Raw genomic sequence first — 18,874 nt, 5'->3', positions numbered from 1 at the left:
CATCTTGGGCATCATTTTCTCTAAATTTTGTGTCACATAAATCACATCTATTTAAATGAGAAGGAACCTTGGCTTCCCCACATTCAGAACACAGTCTATCTGGTAGTTCAGACATGTTAAACAGGCAAAAACTTGATAACAAAGTACAAAAAACGTTTTAAAATAAACCGTTACTGTCACTTTAAATTTTAAACTGAACAAACTTTATTACTGCAATTGCGAAAAAGTATGAAGGAATTGTTCAAAATTCACCAAAATTTCACCACAGTGTCTTAAAGCCTTAAAAGTATTGCACACCAAATTTGGAAGCTTTAACCCTTAAAATAACGGAACCGGAGCCGTTTTTATATTTAACCCCTTTACAGTCCCTGGTATCTGCTTTGCTGAGACCCAACCAAGCCCAAAGGGGAATACGATACCAAATGACGCCTTCAGAAAGTCTTTTCTATGTATCAGAGCTCCTCACACATGCATCTGCATGTCATGCTTCTCAAAAACAAGTGCGCAATAGAGGCGCGAAAATGAGACTCTGCCTATGATTAGGGAAAGCCCCTAGAGAATAAGGTGTCCAATACAGTGCCTGCCGGTTATTTTACATAATTCCCAAGATTAAAATAATTCCTCAAGGCTATGGAGTATAAAATATGTTTATATATAAATCGATTTAGCCCAGAAAATGTCTACAGTCTTAAAAAGCCCTTGTGAAGCCCTTTTTTCTTTCTGTAATAAAAATGGCTTACCGGATCCCATAGGGAAAATGACAGCTTCCAGCATTACATCGTCTTGTTAGAATGTGTCATACCTCAAGCAGCAAAAGTCTGCTCACTGTTCCCCCAACTGAAGTTAATTCCTCTCAACAGTCCTGTGTGGAAACAGCCATCGATTTTAGTAACGGTTGCTAAAATCATTTTCCTCTTACAAACAGAAATCTTCATCTCTTTTCTGTTTCAGAGTAAATAGTACATACCAGCACTATTTTAAAATAACAAACTCTTGATTGAATAATAAACACTACAGTTAAACACTAAAAAACTCTAAGCCATCTCCGTGGAGATGTTGCCTGTACAACGGCAAAGAGAATGACTGGGGAAGGCGGAGCCTAGGAGGGATCATGTGACCAGCTTTGCTGGGCTCTTTGCCATTTCCTGTTGGGGAAGAGAATATCCCACAAGTAAGGATGACGCCGTGGACCGGACACACCTATGTTGGAGAAACTTGCCACACATATCCCACCAGCTTTGAAAAAAAACTGTTTTCATTAGTCAAACATTTACACGCCTTTGCTTATTACCACATGATAAGCAGTAACCATTAAAAGTAATTAATAAATAAAAAATAACATAGCTATATTATTTGTAGCAGAGAGAAAATTATGGCAGCACTTAACAGGGTTGTATATTGGTTGCAAATATTTAGATAAGAAAATAAAAACTAGATGTTTACATGATAAATGTCATATCAATTACCTATTTGCGTATCTTAAAGTGTTTAAAGTGTTTTCACATGATGCCATACCAGGAGAAATAGTTGCAATCTGCAATACAAAAAAATAGACAGAGAACATAATTAAAAATAAAAAATAAAATGTGGTGATGGGCTGTAAAGACATGCCCAAGTTTAACAAAATAGTAATGCATAATAAAGTGGAAAATTATAACCCAAATAAAAGAAGGAAATTAACCTTGTTTTAATCTTGACACATTAGAATTAAACTAGACCAATCATTAGATTTTCTGTTATATATTGAGAAGAGGAATTGTTAAATAACATTCTTAAAGGGACAGTCTACTCTAGAATTTTTATTGTTTTAAAAAGTTAGATCACTTTATTACCCATTCCCCAGTTGGGCATAACCAATACGCTTATATAATTATATTCTTTTTACCAGGTTGGTGGATTAATGGAATAAACTTCCATTTGAGGTGGTAAACACAAATATTGTAAAGGAATTCAAAAATGCCTGGGACATGCATAAGGCTATCCTAAGGAAAAAGTAACATGTAATATGGGTAGACTTTTTGGTTCTTATCTACTGTCAAATTCTATGTTTCTATCACTGTATTTACCTTGTATCTAAGACTTGATAGACTGCCCCCTTATTTCAGTTCTTTTAACAAATGCATTTTAGCCAATCAGTGCTGACTCCTAGGTAACTCAACAGGCACTGAGATTAGAGGTGGCCTTCAAGTGCTTAGAAAATAGCATATGAGCCTACCTGGGTTTAGCTTTAAACTAAGAATACAAAGAGAACAAATCAAATTTGACGATAAAACATAATTTATGTAAGAACTTACCTGATAAATTCATTTCTTTCATATTAACAAGAGTCCATGAGCTAGTGACGTATGGGATATACATTCCTACCAGGAGGGGCAAAGTTTCCCAAACCTTAAAATGCCTATAAATACACCCCTCACCACACCCACAAATCAGTTTAACGAATAGCCAAGAAGTGGGGTGATAAGAAAAAAGTGCGAAGCATAAAAAATAAGGAATTGGAATAATTGTGCTTTATACAAAAAAATCATAACCACCACAAAAAAGGGTGGGCCTCATGGACTCTTGTTAATATGAAAGAAATGAATTTATCAGGTAAGTTCTTACATAAATTATGTTTTCTTTCATGTAATTAACAAGAGTCCATGAGCTAGTGACGTATGGGATAATGAATACCCAAGATGTGGATCTTTCCACACAAGAGTCACTAGAGAGGGAGGGATAAAATAAAGACAGCCAATTCCTGCTGAAAATAATCCACACCCAAAATAAAGTTTAATGAAAAACATAAGCAGAAGATTCAAACCGAAACCACTGCCTGAAGTACCTTTCTACCAAAAACTGCTTCAGAAGAAGAGAATACATCAAAATGGTAGAATTTAGTAAAAGTATGCAAAGAGGACCAAGTCGCTGCTTTGCAAATCTGATCAACTGAAGCTTCATTCCTAAACGCCCAGGAAGTAGAAACTGACCTAGTAGAATGAGCTGTAATCCTCTGAGGCGGAGTCTTACCCGATTTAACATAGGCAAGATGAATTAAAGATTTCAACCAGGATGCCAAAGAAATGGCAGAAGCTTTCTGGCCTTTTCTAGAACCAGAAAAGATGACAAATAGACTAGAAGTCTTTCGGAAAGATTTAGTAGCTTCAACATAATATTTCAAAGCTCTAACAACATCCAAAGAATGTAACGATTTCTCCTTAGAATTCTTAGGATTAGGACATAATGAAGGAACCACGATTTCTCTACTAATGTTGTTGGAATTCACAACCTTAGGTAAAAATTGAAAAGAAGTTCGCAACACCGCCTTATCCTGATGAAAAATCAGAAAAGGAGACTCACAAGAAAGAGCAGATAATTCAGAAACTCTTCTGGCAGAAGAGATGGCCAAAAGGAACAAAACTTTCCAAGAAAGCAATTTAATGTCCAATGAATGCATAGGTTCAAACGGAGGAGCTTGAAGAGCTCCCAGAACCAAATTCAAGCTCCATGGAGGAGAAATTGACTTAATGACAGGTTTTATACGAACCAAAGCTTGTACAAAACAATGAATATCAGGAAGAATAGCAATCTTTCTGTGAAAAAGAACAGAAAGAGCAGAGATTTGTCCTTTCAAGGAACTTGCGGACAAACCCTTATCTAAACCATCCTGAAGAAATTGTAATATTCTCGGAATTCTAAAAGAATACCAAGAAAAATGATGAGTAAGACACCAAGAAATATAAGTCTTCCAGACTCTATAATATATCTCTCTAGATACAGATTTACGAGCCTGTAACATAGTATCAATCACAGAGTCAGAGAAACCTCTTTGACTAAGAATCAAGCGTTCAATCTCCATACCTTTAAATTTAAGGATTTCAGATCCGGATGGAAAAAAGGACCTTGCGACAGAAGGTCTGGTCTTAACGGAAGAGTCCATGGTTGGCAAGATGCCATCCGGACAAGATCCGCATACCAAAACCTGTGAGGCCATGCCGGAGCTATTAGCAGAACAAACGAGCATTCCCTCAGAATCTTGGAGATTACTCTTGGAAGAAGAACTAGAGGCGGAAAGATATAGGCAGGATGATACTTCCAAGGAAGTGATAATGCATCCACTGCCTCCGCCTGAGGATCCCGGGATCTGGACAGATACCTGGGAAGTTTCTTGTTTAGATGAGAGGCCATCAGATCTATCTCTGGAAGCCCCCACATTTGAACAATCTGAAGAAATACCTCTGGGTGAAGAGACCATTCGCCCGGATGCAACGTTTGGCGACTGAGATAATCCGCTTCCCAATTGTCTACACCTGGGATATGAACCGCAGAGATTAGACAGGAGCTGGATTCCGCCCAAACCAAAATTCGAGATACTTCTTTCATAGCCAGAGGACTGTGAGTCCCTCCTTGATGATTGATGTATGCCACAGTTGTGACATTGTCTGTCTGAAAACAAATGAACGATTCTCTCTTCAGAAGAGGCCAAAACTGAAGAGCTCTGAAAATTGCACAGAGTTCCAAAATATTGATCGGTAATCTCACCTCCTGAGATTCCCAAACTCCCTGTGCCGTCAGAGATCCCCACACAGCTCCCCAACCTGTGAGACTTGCATCTGTTGAAATTACAGTCCAGGTCGGAAGAACAAAAGAAGCCCCCTGAATTAAACGATGGTGATCTGTCCACCACGTTAGAGAGTGTCGAACAATCGGTTTTAAAGATATTAATTGAGATATCTTCGTGTAATCCCTGCACCATTGGTTCAGCATACAGAGCTGAAGAGGTCGCATGTGAAAACGAGCAAAGGGGATCGCGTCCGATGCAGCAGTCATAAGACCTAGAATTTCCATGCATAAGGCTACCGAAGGGAATGATTGTGACTGAAGGTTTCGACAAGCTGTAATCAATTTTAGACGTCTCTTGTCTGTTAAAGACAGAGTCATGGACACTGAATCTATCTGGAAACCCAGAAAGGTTACCCTTGTTTGAGGAATCAAAGAACTTTTTGGTAAATTGATCCTCCAACCATGATCTTGAAGAAACAACACAAGTCGATTCGTATGAGACTCTGCTAAATGTAAAGACTGAGCAAGTACCAAGATATCGTCCAAATAAGGAAATACCACAATACCCTGTTCTCTGATTACAGACAGAAGGGCACCGAGAATCTTTGTGAAAATTCTTGGAGCTGTAGCAAGGCCAAACGGTAGAGCCACAAATTGGTAATGCTTGTCTAGAAAAGAGAATCTCAGGAACTGAAAATGATCTGGATGAATCGGAATATGCAGATATGCATCCTGTAAATCTATTGTGGACATATAATTCCCTTTCTGAACAAAAGGCAATATAGTCCTTACAGTTACCATCTTGAACGTTGGTATCCTTACATAACGATTCAATAATTTCAGATCCAGAACTGGTCTGAAGGAATTCTCCTTCTTTGGTACAATGAAGAGATTTGAATAAAACCCCATCCCCTGTTCCGGAACTGGAACTGGCATAATTACTCCAGTCAACTCTAGATCTGAAACACAATTCAGAAATGCTTGAGCTTTCACTGGATTTACTGGGACACGGGAAAGAAAAAATCTCTTTGCAGGAGGTCTCATCTTGAAACCAATTCTGTACCCTTCTGAAACAATGCTCTGAATCCAAAGATTGTGAACAGAATTGATCCAAATTTCTTTGAAAAAACGTAACCTGCCCCCTACCAGCTGAACTGGAATGAGGGCCGTACCTTCATGTGAACTTAGAAGCAGGCTTTGCCTTTCTAGCAGGCTTGGATTTATTCCAGACTGGAGATAGTTTCCAAACTGAAACTGCTCCTGAGGACGAACGATCAGGCTTTTGTTCTTTGTTGAAACGAAAGGAACGAAAACGATTGTTAGCCCTGTTTTTACCTTTAGATTTTTTATCCTGTGGTAAAAAAGTTCCTTTCCCACCAGTAACAGTTGAAATAATAGAATCCAACTGAGAACCAAATAATTTGTTTCCCTGGAAAGAAATGGAAAGTAGAGTTGATTTAGAAGCCATATCAGCATTCCAAGTTTTAAGCCATAAAGCTCTTCTGGCTAAGATAGCTAGAGACATAAACCTAACATCAACTCTAATAATATCAAAAATGGCATCACAGATAAAATTATTAGCATGCTGAAGAAGAATAATAATATCATGAGAATCACGATTTGCTACTTGTTGCGCTAGGGTTTCCAACCAAAAAGTTGAAGCTGCAGCAACATCAGCCAATGATATAGCAGGTCTAAGAAGATTACCTGAACACAGATAAGCTTTTCTTAGAAAGGATTCAATTTTTCTATCTAAAGGATCCTTAAACGAGGTACCATCTGACGTAGGAATGGTAGTACGTTTAGCAAGGGTAGAAATAGCCCCATCAACTTTAGGGATTTTGTCCCAAAATTCTAACCTGTCAGGCGGAACAGGATATAATTGCTTAAAACGTTTAGAAGGAGTAAATGAATTACCCAATTTATCCCATTCTTTGGAAATCACTGCAGAAATAGCATTAGGAACAGGAAAAACTTCTGGAATAACCGCAGGAGCTTTAAAAACCTTATCCAAACGTATAGAATTAGTATCAAGAGGACTAGAATCCTCTATTTCTAAAGCAATTAGTACTTCTTTAAGTAAAGAGCGAATAAATTCCATCTTAAATAAATATGAAGATTTATCAGCATCAATCTCTGAGATAGAATCCTCTGAACCAGAAGAGTCCAAAGAATCAGAATGATGGTGTTCATTTAAAAATTCATCTGTAGAGAGAGAAGATTTAAAAGACATTTTACGTTTACTAGAAGGAGAAATAACAGACAAAGCCTTCTTTATGGATTCAGAAACAAAATCTCTTATGTTATCAGGAACATTCTGCACCTTAGATGTTGAGGGAACTGCAACAGGCAATGGTACATTACTAAAGGAAATATTATCTGCTTTAACAAGTTTGTCATGACAATTATTACAAACAACAGCTGGAGGAATAGCTACCAAAAATTTACAGCAGATACACTTAGCTTTGGTAGATCCAGCAGGCAGTGATTTTCCTGTAGTATCTTCTGGCTCAGATGCAACGTGAGACATCTTGCAATATGTAAGAGAAAAAACAACATATAAAGCAAAATAGATCAAATTCCTTATAAGACAGTTTCAGGAATGGGAAAGAATGCCAAATATCAAGCTTCTAGCAACCAGAAGCAAATGAAAAATGAGACTGAAATAATGTGGAGACAAAAGCGACGCCCATATTTTTTAGCGCCAAATAAGACGCCCACATTATTTGGCGCCTAAATGCTTTTGGCGCCAAAAATGACGCCACATCCGGAACGCCGACATCTTTGGCGCAAAATAACGTCAAAAAATGACGTAACTTCCGGCGACACGTATGACGCCGGAAACGGAAAAGAATTTTTGCGCCAAAAAAGTCAGCGCCAAGAATGACGCAATAAAATGAAGCATTTTCAGCCCCCGCGAGCCTAACAGCCCACAGGGAAAAAAGTCAAATTTTTGAGGTAAGAAAAATATGATAATTCAATGCATAATCCCAAATATGAAACTGACTGTCTGAAAATAAGGAAAGTTGAACATTCTGAGTCAAGGCAAATAAATGTTTGAATACATATATTTAGAACTTTATAAATAAAGTGCCCAACCATAGCTTAGAGTGTCACAGAAAATAAGACTTACTTACCCCAGGACACTCATCTACATGTTTGTAGAAAGCCAAACCAGTACTGAAACGAGAATCAGTAGAGGTAATGGTAAATATAAGAGTATATCGTCGATCTGAAAAGGGAGGTAAGAGATGAATCTCTACGACCGATAACAGAGAACCTTATGAAATAGACCCCGTAGAAGGAGATCACTGCATTCAATAGGCAATACTCTCTTCACATCCCTCTGACATTCACTGCACGCTGAGAGGAAAACCGGGCTCCAACTTGCTGCGGAGCGCATATCAACGTAGAATCTAGCACAAACTTACTTCACCACCTCCCTTGGAGGCAAAGTTTGTAAAACTGATTTGTGGGTGTGGTGAGGGGTGTATTTATAGGCATTTTAAGGTTTGGGAAACTTTGCCCCTCCTGGTAGGAATGTATATCCCATACGTCACTAGCTCATGGACTCTTGTTAATTACATGAAAGAAAAATAAATTGGAAAGTTGTTTAAAATTGCATGCCCTATCTGAATCATGAAAGTTTAATTTTGACTAGACTGTCCCTTTAAGGTTTAATTGATAAAGGTAGAAAGGATGATGCCCCTTAATATTGAACTGAATGTCCAGTTATGTTTGTAAAAAGTGTGAATGCATTGAACTTGTTTTTACTAAGTTTCTATATTTTATAAGTTATTGGAGAGTGGTAAGTATTTGCAGCACTATGGGAGAATGAATTTTATATTGTCAAATTTTCTCCATAACCTTACCATACAAGTTCGAGAGTTTTCACCAATAAAAGAGTCTCTAAGGACTTGTGTCAGTTTACTTGCTCTAAATGGGGTATGTGGTTTGTTTCTTCCTAAAGCACGAATGCATTCCTGGAGGGGAAAAAAAAAAAAAATTTAATAATAATATATACAGTATATACACACACACACACACACACACACACAGTAGAATCTCAATTATCTGGAACTCAAGCAACCGGAAAAAAAAATGTTAGAGCATAAAATGTTAGAGCATAAATGTGCTAAGGAAACAGTCGGATCTCTTTAAACAGCAGGAGCTGCGGTAGCTGTATTAAATAGAGCGATAGACACACTTATCTGCATCGCTGCACTTACGATTGCATCAGCTGATTGAGCCGTTCTGGGGATTTATTAAGCATCCTGTTGAAGCCTCATACGATGCGTATATCCGGTCTAGTGTACGCCTCTTACCGGCTCCTGCCCATGTGATCCATTACAGAACTAGTTAGTCATATTTTTAATAGTGACTCTCAAGCAACCGTAAATACACTTATCCGTAATATACCGATCCCCATGGGTGCCGGTTAATTGAGATTCTACTGTATATATACACAGACACTATATATATATATATATATATATATATATATATATATATATATATATATATATACACACACATATATATATATATACACACACATATATATATATATATATATATATATTTTATATATATATATATATATATATATATATATTTTATATATATATATATATATATATATATATATTTTATATATATATATATATATATATATATATATATATATATATATATATACACACACACACACATATATATATATACACACACACACACACACCTCTATCTATCTATCTATCTATCTATCTATCTATCTATCGGTAGCCCTCAGTTTACGAGGGGGTTAGGTTCCAGAAGGAATGGTTGTAAATCGAAACCATTGTAAATTGAAACCTAGTTTATAATGTAAGTCAATGGGAAGTGAGGGAGATAGGTTCCAGACCCCTCTCAAAATTGTCATAAGTAACACCTAATACATTATTTTTAAAGCTTTGAAATGAAGACTTTAAATGCTAAACAGCATTATAAACCTTATAAAATAATCACACAACACAGAATATATAATTAAAATAAGTTAAATGAACAAAAACATTTGCTAAACAGCATTATAAACCTAATACAATAATCACACAACACAGATTTCACTTGCATTTTTTCTGCAAACAGTTCTTTCTATGCATTCCAATCTGGACTGTTTTATAGACAGGAAGATCTTGTTCCTTTGAAATCTGCTCGATAGCTCAGGTCTGGTTAAACTGATTAATTTCAGCTTGCTTGGCTTTGCTGCAACACAAGCAGACAGCTCCACCTACTGGCTATTTTAATAAATGCACTGCTTCTCAATGCTTTTCAATAGCAGTCACATGACTGGAAAAAAAGGTTGTTATTCTGAAACGGTGTAAATTGAACCGTTGTAAAACGAGGGCCACCTGTATATATATATATATATATATATATATATATATATATATATATACATATACACATACACACACAGATATATCTATCTATATATATATATATATATATATATATATATATCATATATACACACACACATATATAACACATATACACACATATATATACATACATACATATATATCTATATATGTAAAGGAAGTGGCACACACCATCCACTCAACTGCCTGGTGCACTGCTAGATAAGGTAGATACAAACAGTCCCCAGTATACCAAACCTGGCCAAGGATATATGGCAATACTGAAATAAAGCAGGCAACACAGGATACGATGCAAATCAGCCTTTAATCCACAAGGTGCAAAATTCAAAGATAGGGCCTTAACCCATAACGTTTCGGTTCTAATGTGAACCTTTATCAAACGGAGCCCATTATAGACATAAAGTGTACCCAACCAGACCCCCCATTATATACCCCTACTAATCACCAATATGTGAAATGAATATGTGCAATACCTATCAATCACCCTACCGCAGGACGTCAGCCATCCAGACACGCTGCCTGCACTAACCGTGCAACCGCGCCTACCAATGACTTCATCCACCGCCACCATGGGAGTCCCAGACAGCTGTGTTGTCATCATGGGAAAGGTAAACAACCGTTCATAGAGAAAGTAAAACATGTCATGGCAAGTCCGGAGGTTGATCGAGGGAAACAATCAGTTTAAGGATGCACCTCTACACATAACAATATGCAGAAGGGGCACACTAAACTAAATTAGAAAAAAGATCTATGTACATTTTTTAACAATAACGCAAGTAAATGGCCCAATAGCAAGGGTGAAAATACTTTGCATGGTGCATAGATAAACAGGTATTATAAAATATAACCCAATATTAAGAATTAACCCTATCGTGCCAATCTATACATAAAGTATCAATGGCACTTATACAGGTCATCTTAAGTACAACGCACATAAGAAATGCTAGACATTTTATGACGCCATATACAGGACATCAATGCCCAAGAAATAGATAGAAACTTATAGTCCCATGGAGGACCAACATCCAAAGTCTATCATCGAATTGAGGCCCTTTGGAGCAACTGTATCCAAATCGAAAAATCCATTTGGCTTCAAGCCGTAATAGGATAGAAGTATGAATCAGCGCTTATTTCTACCAGCCAAGTACAAAAATGGTCCCTCTCACAGAGACCAAGGGAAGTAGAAATATAGGGAGAGACAGTACTGGCGCTAACAGCTAGGTAGTGATTAAACCAATAAAGTGAGTAATTCTCAAAGTAGGTAAGAGGGAGTGATTATACCCAAATAGGAAAGTTAACAATAGTCTATTATTATGGATTTATTCACAAGCAAATAGCAAAAGAGACAAAGTTCAAATATTAATAAAAAACTTCAATATTTATTGTAAAAAATAGGAAGAGATAAATATGCCTAAATAGGATTGCACAAGGAGTGTCTGGTATATAGTGGATGAATTTAAATAACCTAGCTCTAAAGATGAGCTCGAACAAGCAAATTACAATAGGTAGGTATATCAAAACTACACACTAGTGCCTGGTTAATCCTAAATAATCCTAAATAAGAACAATAATAGCAAAGATATCAATAGTAGTTACAGAGCTACACTTAAGCTAAAAATGATAAAAATACATATAAAAATACAATTAAAAATATATGCAGACTGGACGTCCAGTTGTAGTGATAAAATAGGCACAATAGTAAAATAAGCAGAGATTAAAACCAATTATACAAGTACTAGCTGCCCAATAATAACAGAGTCTATCTATATAGACAGGGAGTAAAGTAAGATTGACCGGTCATAAGTACAAGTTGTGTTGGACGATCAAGTATGGGTTACTGCAAATTGTGAACAGTTCACTCTCATATGCTATTGATCTTGCTCAGGCGAGTATTGGATCACACTAGCATATGAGAGGGGTACCTGAGGTGGCCGGCGTTATATCCGTTGATGGGGGTGGCTGCCAGGAGCCGTGCACTCTTAGCAATACTCGAGTGCTGTGGGAAATCCCCTTGTTGGATCTTTAGTTTTCTGGGTCTTATCGCAAGCAGCTTGCTTTACCGCTGTCCTCTATGAAGGCGAGTGCGGTGCAGGCTGCTGGGGCTGTTCCGGTTCCCTTGGCTGCAACAAAGTGACGTCTCCGCTTACGTGTTTGAGGTTTGCGTGCGGTCTTCAACAGCTGGGCTCAGGTTTGGACTGTATCCAAAAAAGATCCGATTCAGGTGCAGGGCTTACCAAACGTATTTAAATTCACGCTTGGGGTAATAAAGTTCTTTTCCTTTGGTAGTAAAGCAGTGGGCCAACTTCAACGCGTTTCCCCCCTTCCTTGGGGCTTTTTCAAGAAGTATTGAATGTTTATCTTGGGTGCTATTAAATACCCCTCCTCTTATTTGTAATTGGAGGATCTTAATACAGGGGTGTGTGTTTCTCCAGAGTGCCTTCTTAAGGTGGTGCCGGTATAATTACCATTTTTCAAAATGCACAATAATAGTCCTTTATTTCAGAATAAAACACAGATAAGTATTCTGCACATATAACAGTGTAAAAAAAAAGCCTCAAACTAACTATGATCACACCTATAGGTAATAAGTGAACAGCGAACTAATTACAGTATAAACAGGAGATTCCTATTGCCAAAAAGTGCCTTTTCTCTTTTTATTTATATATAGCTTGCAGAGTGTGGACCTCTAAAGACATATGGCAATGTATATGAATTATATAAAAAATATATAATTTAGAATTAAAATACTTGTTTAGAAAGTGTGAAGAGAGAAATTTCCAAACTTCTAGCATATGTTGGTATGCTCAAACATTCACCCTATCAATCAAACATGAATGGTGTTAAATCTAATTCTGAGTTAAGCCCTAAGGGATGTAGGGTCTTCATGTTGTATATTAGTTCTGCCTCTTTTTTAAGTAGCTTTGTCTCATAATTACCTCCTCTCCAATCAGGTTTCACTTTCATTATACCCCAAAAAGAAAGGTCTTTAATTCTGTTATTGTGTACATCTCTAAAGTGCTTATATAAGTGTGTATCCATTTTTCCTTTTTCTATTATGCAAAGATGTTCTCTTATTCGTTCCCTTAATGTTCTTGAGGTCTCCCCCAAGTATTGTTTTTTACAGCTACATTGTAGTAAATAGATTATACCCTTGTCGGTACAGCGTATGGTGTCTCTAATAGGGAATATCTCGCCAGTTTGTGTTGACTCATATTCTTTAATTTTGCTGCTATAATTACAAGATCGACAGCAATGGCATGGGAAAAAACCATATAGTGGGTTACCTGATAGGTCCTGTTCTTTTAAATTGTGTTTTGTTTTGAATTCACTTGGTGCTAGCATAGTTTTTAAATTTCTAGCTTTTTTGTAGATGAATTTAGGATTTTTTGAAATTTTATCTCCTATAATGGGATCCTCTCTGACATGATGCCAATGTTTTCTAATAATTTTCTCTATTCTTTTATGTTCTCCATTATATTGTGATATAAAGGGGACTATTATCTCATCAGTATCTCTAGTTTCTGTTATAGTCTTGTTTTTATATTTTAATAGCTACTGTCTATCCGTAAGCCTAATTTCCTCAAGATTGTCTTCTATTAATTTATCTTCATATCCTTTTTCACCAAATTTTAGACTCAAGATTTTTGCTTGTTCCTCGTAGTCTATTACACTGGAACAGTTCTTTCTTATTCGTAGGAACTGCGCTCTGGGGATATTGTTTTTCCATTTTGGCAAATGGCAACTATGTGCGTGTATGAAGTTGTTTGAGTCAACTTTCTTAAAAAAGGTTTTTGTAATAAATTTATCTGTTTCCAGTATAATGTCAAGATCGAGAAAAGAGATTTTCTCTTTGCTTAGTTCATAAGTGAAGGACAGTCCTTAATCATTAGTATTCATAGCAGTGAAAAATTCAATTAGTGAGGTATAACACAATATAATGGAGAACATAAAAGAATAGTGAAAATTATTAGAAAACAGAATTTATGTTTACCTGATAAATTACTTTCTCCAACGGTGTGTCCGGTCCACGGCGTCATCCTTACTTGTGGGATATTCTCTTCCCCAACAGGAAATGGCAAAGAGCCCAGCAAAGCTGGTCACATGATCCCTCCTAGGCTCCGCCTTCCCCAGTCATTCGACCGACGTAAAGGAGGAATATTTGCATAGGAGAAACCATATGATACCGTGGTGACTGTAGTTAAAGAAAATAAATTATCAGACCTGATTAAAAAACCAGGGCGGGCCGTGGACCGGACACACCGTTGGAGAAAGTAATTTATCAGGTAAACATAAATTCTGTTTTCTCCAACATAGGTGTGTCCGGTCCACGGCGTCATCCTTACTTGTGGGAACCAATACCAAAGCTTTAGGACACGGATGAAGGGAGGGAGCAAATCAGGTCACCTAGATGGAAGGCACCACGGCTTGCAAAACCTTTCTCCCAAAAATAGCCTCAGAAGAAGCAAAAGTATCAAACTTGTAAAATTTAGTAAAAGTGTGCAGTGAAGACCAAGTCGCTGCCTTACATATCTGATCAACAGAAGCCTCGTTCTTGAAGGCCCATGTGGAAGCCACAGCCCTAGTGGAATGAGCTGTGATTCTTTCAGGAGGCTGCCGTCCGGCAGTCTCATAAGCCAATCTGATGATGCTTTTAATCCAAAAAGAGAGAGAGGTAGAAGTTGCTTTTTGACCTCTCCTTTTACCAGAATAAACAACAAACAAGGAAGATGTTTGTCTAAAATCCTTTGTAGCATCTAAATAGAATTTTAGAGCACGAACAACATCCAAATTGTGCAACAAACGTTCCTTCTTTGAAACTGGATTCGGACACAAAGAAGGCACGACTATCTCCTGGTTAATGTTTTTGTTAGAAACAACTTTCGGAAGAAAACCAGGTTTAGTACGTAAAACCACCTTATCTGCATGGAACACCAGATAAGGAGGAGAACACTGCAGAGCAGATAATTCTGAAACTCTTCTAGCAGAAGAAATTGCAACCAAAAACAAAACTTTCCAAGATAATAACTTAATATCAACGGAATGTAAGGGTTCAAACGGAATCCCCTGAAGAACTGAAAGAACTAAATTGAGACTCCAAGGAGGAGTCAAAGGTTTGTAAACAGGCTTGATTCTAACCAGAGCCTGAACAAAGGCTTGAACATCTGGCACAGCTGCCAGCTTTTTGTGAAGTAACAGACAAGGCAGAAATCTGTCCCTTCAAGGAACTTGCAGATAATCCTTTCTCCAAACCTTCTTGAAGAAAGGATAGAATCTTAGGAATTTTTACCTTGTCCCAAGGGAATCCTTTAGATTCACACCAACAGATATATTTTTTCCATATTTTGTGGTAAATTTTTCTAGTTACAGGCTTTCTGGCCTGAACAAGAGTATCAATGACAGAATCTGAGAACCCTCGCTTTGATAAGATCAAGCGTTCAATCTCCAAGCAGTCAGTTGGAGTGAGACCAGATTCGGATGTTCGAACGGACCTTGAACAAGAAGGTCTCGTCTCAAAGGTAGCTTCCATGGTGGAGCCGATGACATATTCACCAGGTCTGCATACCAAGTCCTGCGTGGCCACGCAGGAGCTATCAAGATCACCGATGCCCTCTCCTGATTGATCCTGGCTACCAGCCTGGGGATGAGAGGAAACGGCGGGAATACATAAGCTAGTTTGAAGGTCCAAGGTGCTACTAGTGCATCTACTAGAGTCGCCTTGGGATCCCTGGATCTGGACCCGTAGCAAGGAACCTTGAAGTTCTGACGAGAGGCCATCAGATCCATGTCTGGAATGCCCCACAATTGAGTAATTTGGGCAAAGATTTCCGGATGGAGTTCCCACTCCCCCGGATGAAATGTCTGACGACTCAGAAAATCCGCTTCCCAATTTTCCACTCCTGGGATGTGGATTGCAGACAAGTGGCAGGAGTGAGTCTCCGCCCATTGAATGATTTTGGTCACTTCTCCCATCGCCAGGGAACTCCTTGTTCCCCCCTGATGGTTGATGTACGCAACAGTCGTCATGTTGTCTGATTGAAACCGTATGAACTTGGCCTTTGCTAGCTGAGGCCAAGCCTTGAGAGCATTGAATATCGCTCTCAGTTCCAGAATATTTATCGGGAGAAGAGATTCTTCCCGAGACCAAAGACCCTGAGCTTTCAGGGGTCCCCAGACCGCGCCCCAGCCCACCAGACTGGCGTCGGTCGTGACAATGACCCACTCTGGTCTGCGGAAGCTCATCCCCTGTGACAGGTTGTCCAGGGACAGCCACCAACGGAGTGAATCTCTGGTCCTCTGATCTACTTGTATCGTCGGAGACAAGTCTGTATAGTCCCCATTCCACTGACTGAGCATGCACAGTTGTAATGGTCTTAGATGAATTCGCGCAAAAGGAACTATGTCCATTGCCGCTACCATCAAACCTATTACTTCCATGCACTGCGCTATGGAAGGAAGAGGAACAGAATGAAGTATTTGACAAGAGTTTAGAAGTTTTGATTTTCTGGCCTCTGTCAGAAAAATCCTCATTTCTAAGGAGTCTATTATTGTTCCCAAGAAGGGAACCCTTGTTGACGGAGATAGAGAACTTTTTTCTACGTTCACTTTCCACCCGTGAGATCTGAGAAAGGCCAGGACAATGTCCGTGTGAGCCTTTGCTTGAGGAAGGGACGACGCTTGAATCAGAATGTCGTCCAAGTAAGGTACTACTGCAATGCCCCTTGGTCTTAGCACCGCTAGAAGGGACCCTAGTACCTTTGTGAAAATCCTTGGAGCAGTGGCTAATCCGAACGGAAGTGCCACAAACTGGTAATGCTTGTCCAGGAATGCGAACCTTAGGAACCGATGATGTTCCTTGTGGATAGGAATATGTAGATACGCATCCTTTAAATCCACCGTGGTCATGAATTGACCTTCCTGGATGGAAGGAAGAATTGTTCGAAAGGTTTCCATTTTGAACGATGGAACCTTGAGAAACTTGTTTAGGATCTTGAGATCTAAGATTGGTCTGAATGTTCCCTCTTTTTTGGGAACTACGAACAGATTGGAGTAGAACCCCATCTCTTGTTCTCCTAAAGGAACAGGATGAATCACTCCCATTTTTAACAGGTCTTCTACACAATGTAAGAATGCCTGTCTTTTTATGTGGTCTGAAGACAATTGAGACCTGTGGAACCTCCCCCTTGGGGGAAGCCCCTTGAATTCCAGAAGATAACCTTGGGAGACTATTTCTAGTGCCCAAGGATCCAGAACATCTCTTGCCCAAGCCTGAGCGAAGAGAGAGAGTCTGCCCCCCACCAGATCCGGTCCCGGATCGGGGGCCAACATCTCATGCTGTCTTGGTAGCAGTGGCAGGTTTCTTGGCCTGCTTTCCCTTGTTCCAGCCTTGCATTTGTCTCCAGGCTGGCTTGGCTTGAGAAGTATTACCCTCTTGCTTAGAGGACGTAGCACTTGGGGCTGGTCCGTTTCTGCGAAAGGGACGAAAATTAGGTTTATTTTTGGCCTTGAAAGACCTATCCTGAGGAAGGGCGTGGCCCTTGCCCCCAGTGATATCAGAGATAATCTCTTTCAAGTCAGGGCCAAACAGCGTTTTCCCCTTGAAAGGAATGTTAAGCAATTTGTTCTTGGAAGACGCATCCGCTGACCAAGATTTTAACCAAAGCGCTCTGCGCGCCACAATAGCAAAACCAGAATTTTTCGCCGCTAACCTAGCCAATTGCAAAGTGGCGTCTAGGGTGAAAGAATTAGCCAATTTGAGAGCATGAATTCTGTCCATAATCTCCTCATAAGAAGAAGAATTATTATTGAGCGCCTTTTCTAGCTCATCGAACCAGAAACACGCTGCTGTAGTGACAGGAACAATGCATGAAATTGGTTGTAGAAGATAACCTTGCTGAACAAACATCTTTTTAAGCAAACCTTCTAATTTTTTATCCATAGGATCTTTGAAAGCACAACTATCTTCTATGGGTATAGTGGTGCGTTTGTTTAGAGTAGAAACCGCCCCCTCGACCTTGGGGACTGTCTGCCATAAGTCCTTTCTGGGGTCGACCATAGGAAACAATTTTTTAAATATGGGGGGAGGGACGAAAGGTATACCGGGCCTTTCCCATTCTTTATTTACAATGTCCGCCACCCGCTTGGGTATAGGAAAAGCTTCGGGGGGCCCCGGGACCTCTAGGAACTTGTCCATTTTACATAGTTTCTCTGGAATGACCAAATTCTCACAATCATCCAGAGTGGATAACACCTCCTTAAGCAGAGCGCGGAGATGTTCCAATTTAAATTTAAATGTAATCACATCAGGTTCAGCTTGTTGAGAAATTTTCCCTGAATCTGAAATTTCTCCCTCAGACAAAACCTCCCTGGCCCCCTCAGACTGGTGTAGGGGCCCTTCAGAACCAATATCATCAGCGTCCTCATGCTCTTCAGTATTTTCTAAAACAGAGCAGTCGCGCTTTCGCTGATAAGTGGGCATTTTGGCTAAAATGTTTTTGATAGAATTATCCATTACAGCCGTTAATTGTTGCATAGTAAGGAGTATTGGCGCGCTAGATGTACTAGGGGCCTCCTGTGTGGGCAAGACTGGTGTAGACGAAGGAGGGGATGATGCAGTACCATGCTTACTCCCCTCACTTGAGGAATCATCTTGGGCATCATTTTCTCTAAATTTTGTGTCACATAAATCACATCTATTTAAATGAGAAGGAACCTTGGCTTCCCCACATTCAGAACACAGTCTATCTGGTAGTTCAGACATGTTAAACAGGCAAAAACTTGATAACAATGTACAAAAAACGTTTTAAAATAAACCGTTACTGTCACTTTAAATTTTAAACTGAACACACTTTATTACTGCAATTGCGAAAAAGTATGAAGGAATTGTTCAAAATTCACCAAAATTTCACCAC

General features: G+C 38.9%; 1 protein-coding gene across 4 annotated transcripts in view; it reads right to left on the bottom strand.

The window, feature by feature from the left end:
* The window catches only part of KIF2A (kinesin family member 2A), a 530,440-nt gene that overhangs the window by 163,912 nt on the left and 347,654 nt on the right, over positions 1–18,874 (bottom strand). For all 4 annotated transcript variants that reach the window (XM_053701316.1, XM_053701318.1, XM_053701317.1 and 1 more), the window contains exons 15-16: positions 8,415–8,525; positions 1,467–1,534 (exon numbers count right to left, since the gene is read on the bottom strand). In XM_053701316.1, the coding sequence (XP_053557291.1) occupies positions 1,467–1,534; positions 8,415–8,525 (179 nt within the window). The remainder of the gene's footprint in view (positions 1–1,466; positions 1,535–8,414; positions 8,526–18,874) is intronic.

This window comes from Bombina bombina, chromosome 2, assembly GCF_027579735.1.
Source record: "Bombina bombina isolate aBomBom1 chromosome 2, aBomBom1.pri, whole genome shotgun sequence".
Lineage (NCBI taxonomy): Eukaryota > Metazoa > Chordata > Amphibia > Anura > Bombinatoridae > Bombina > Bombina bombina.
This window is presented reverse-complemented; position numbering and strand designations above follow the sequence as displayed.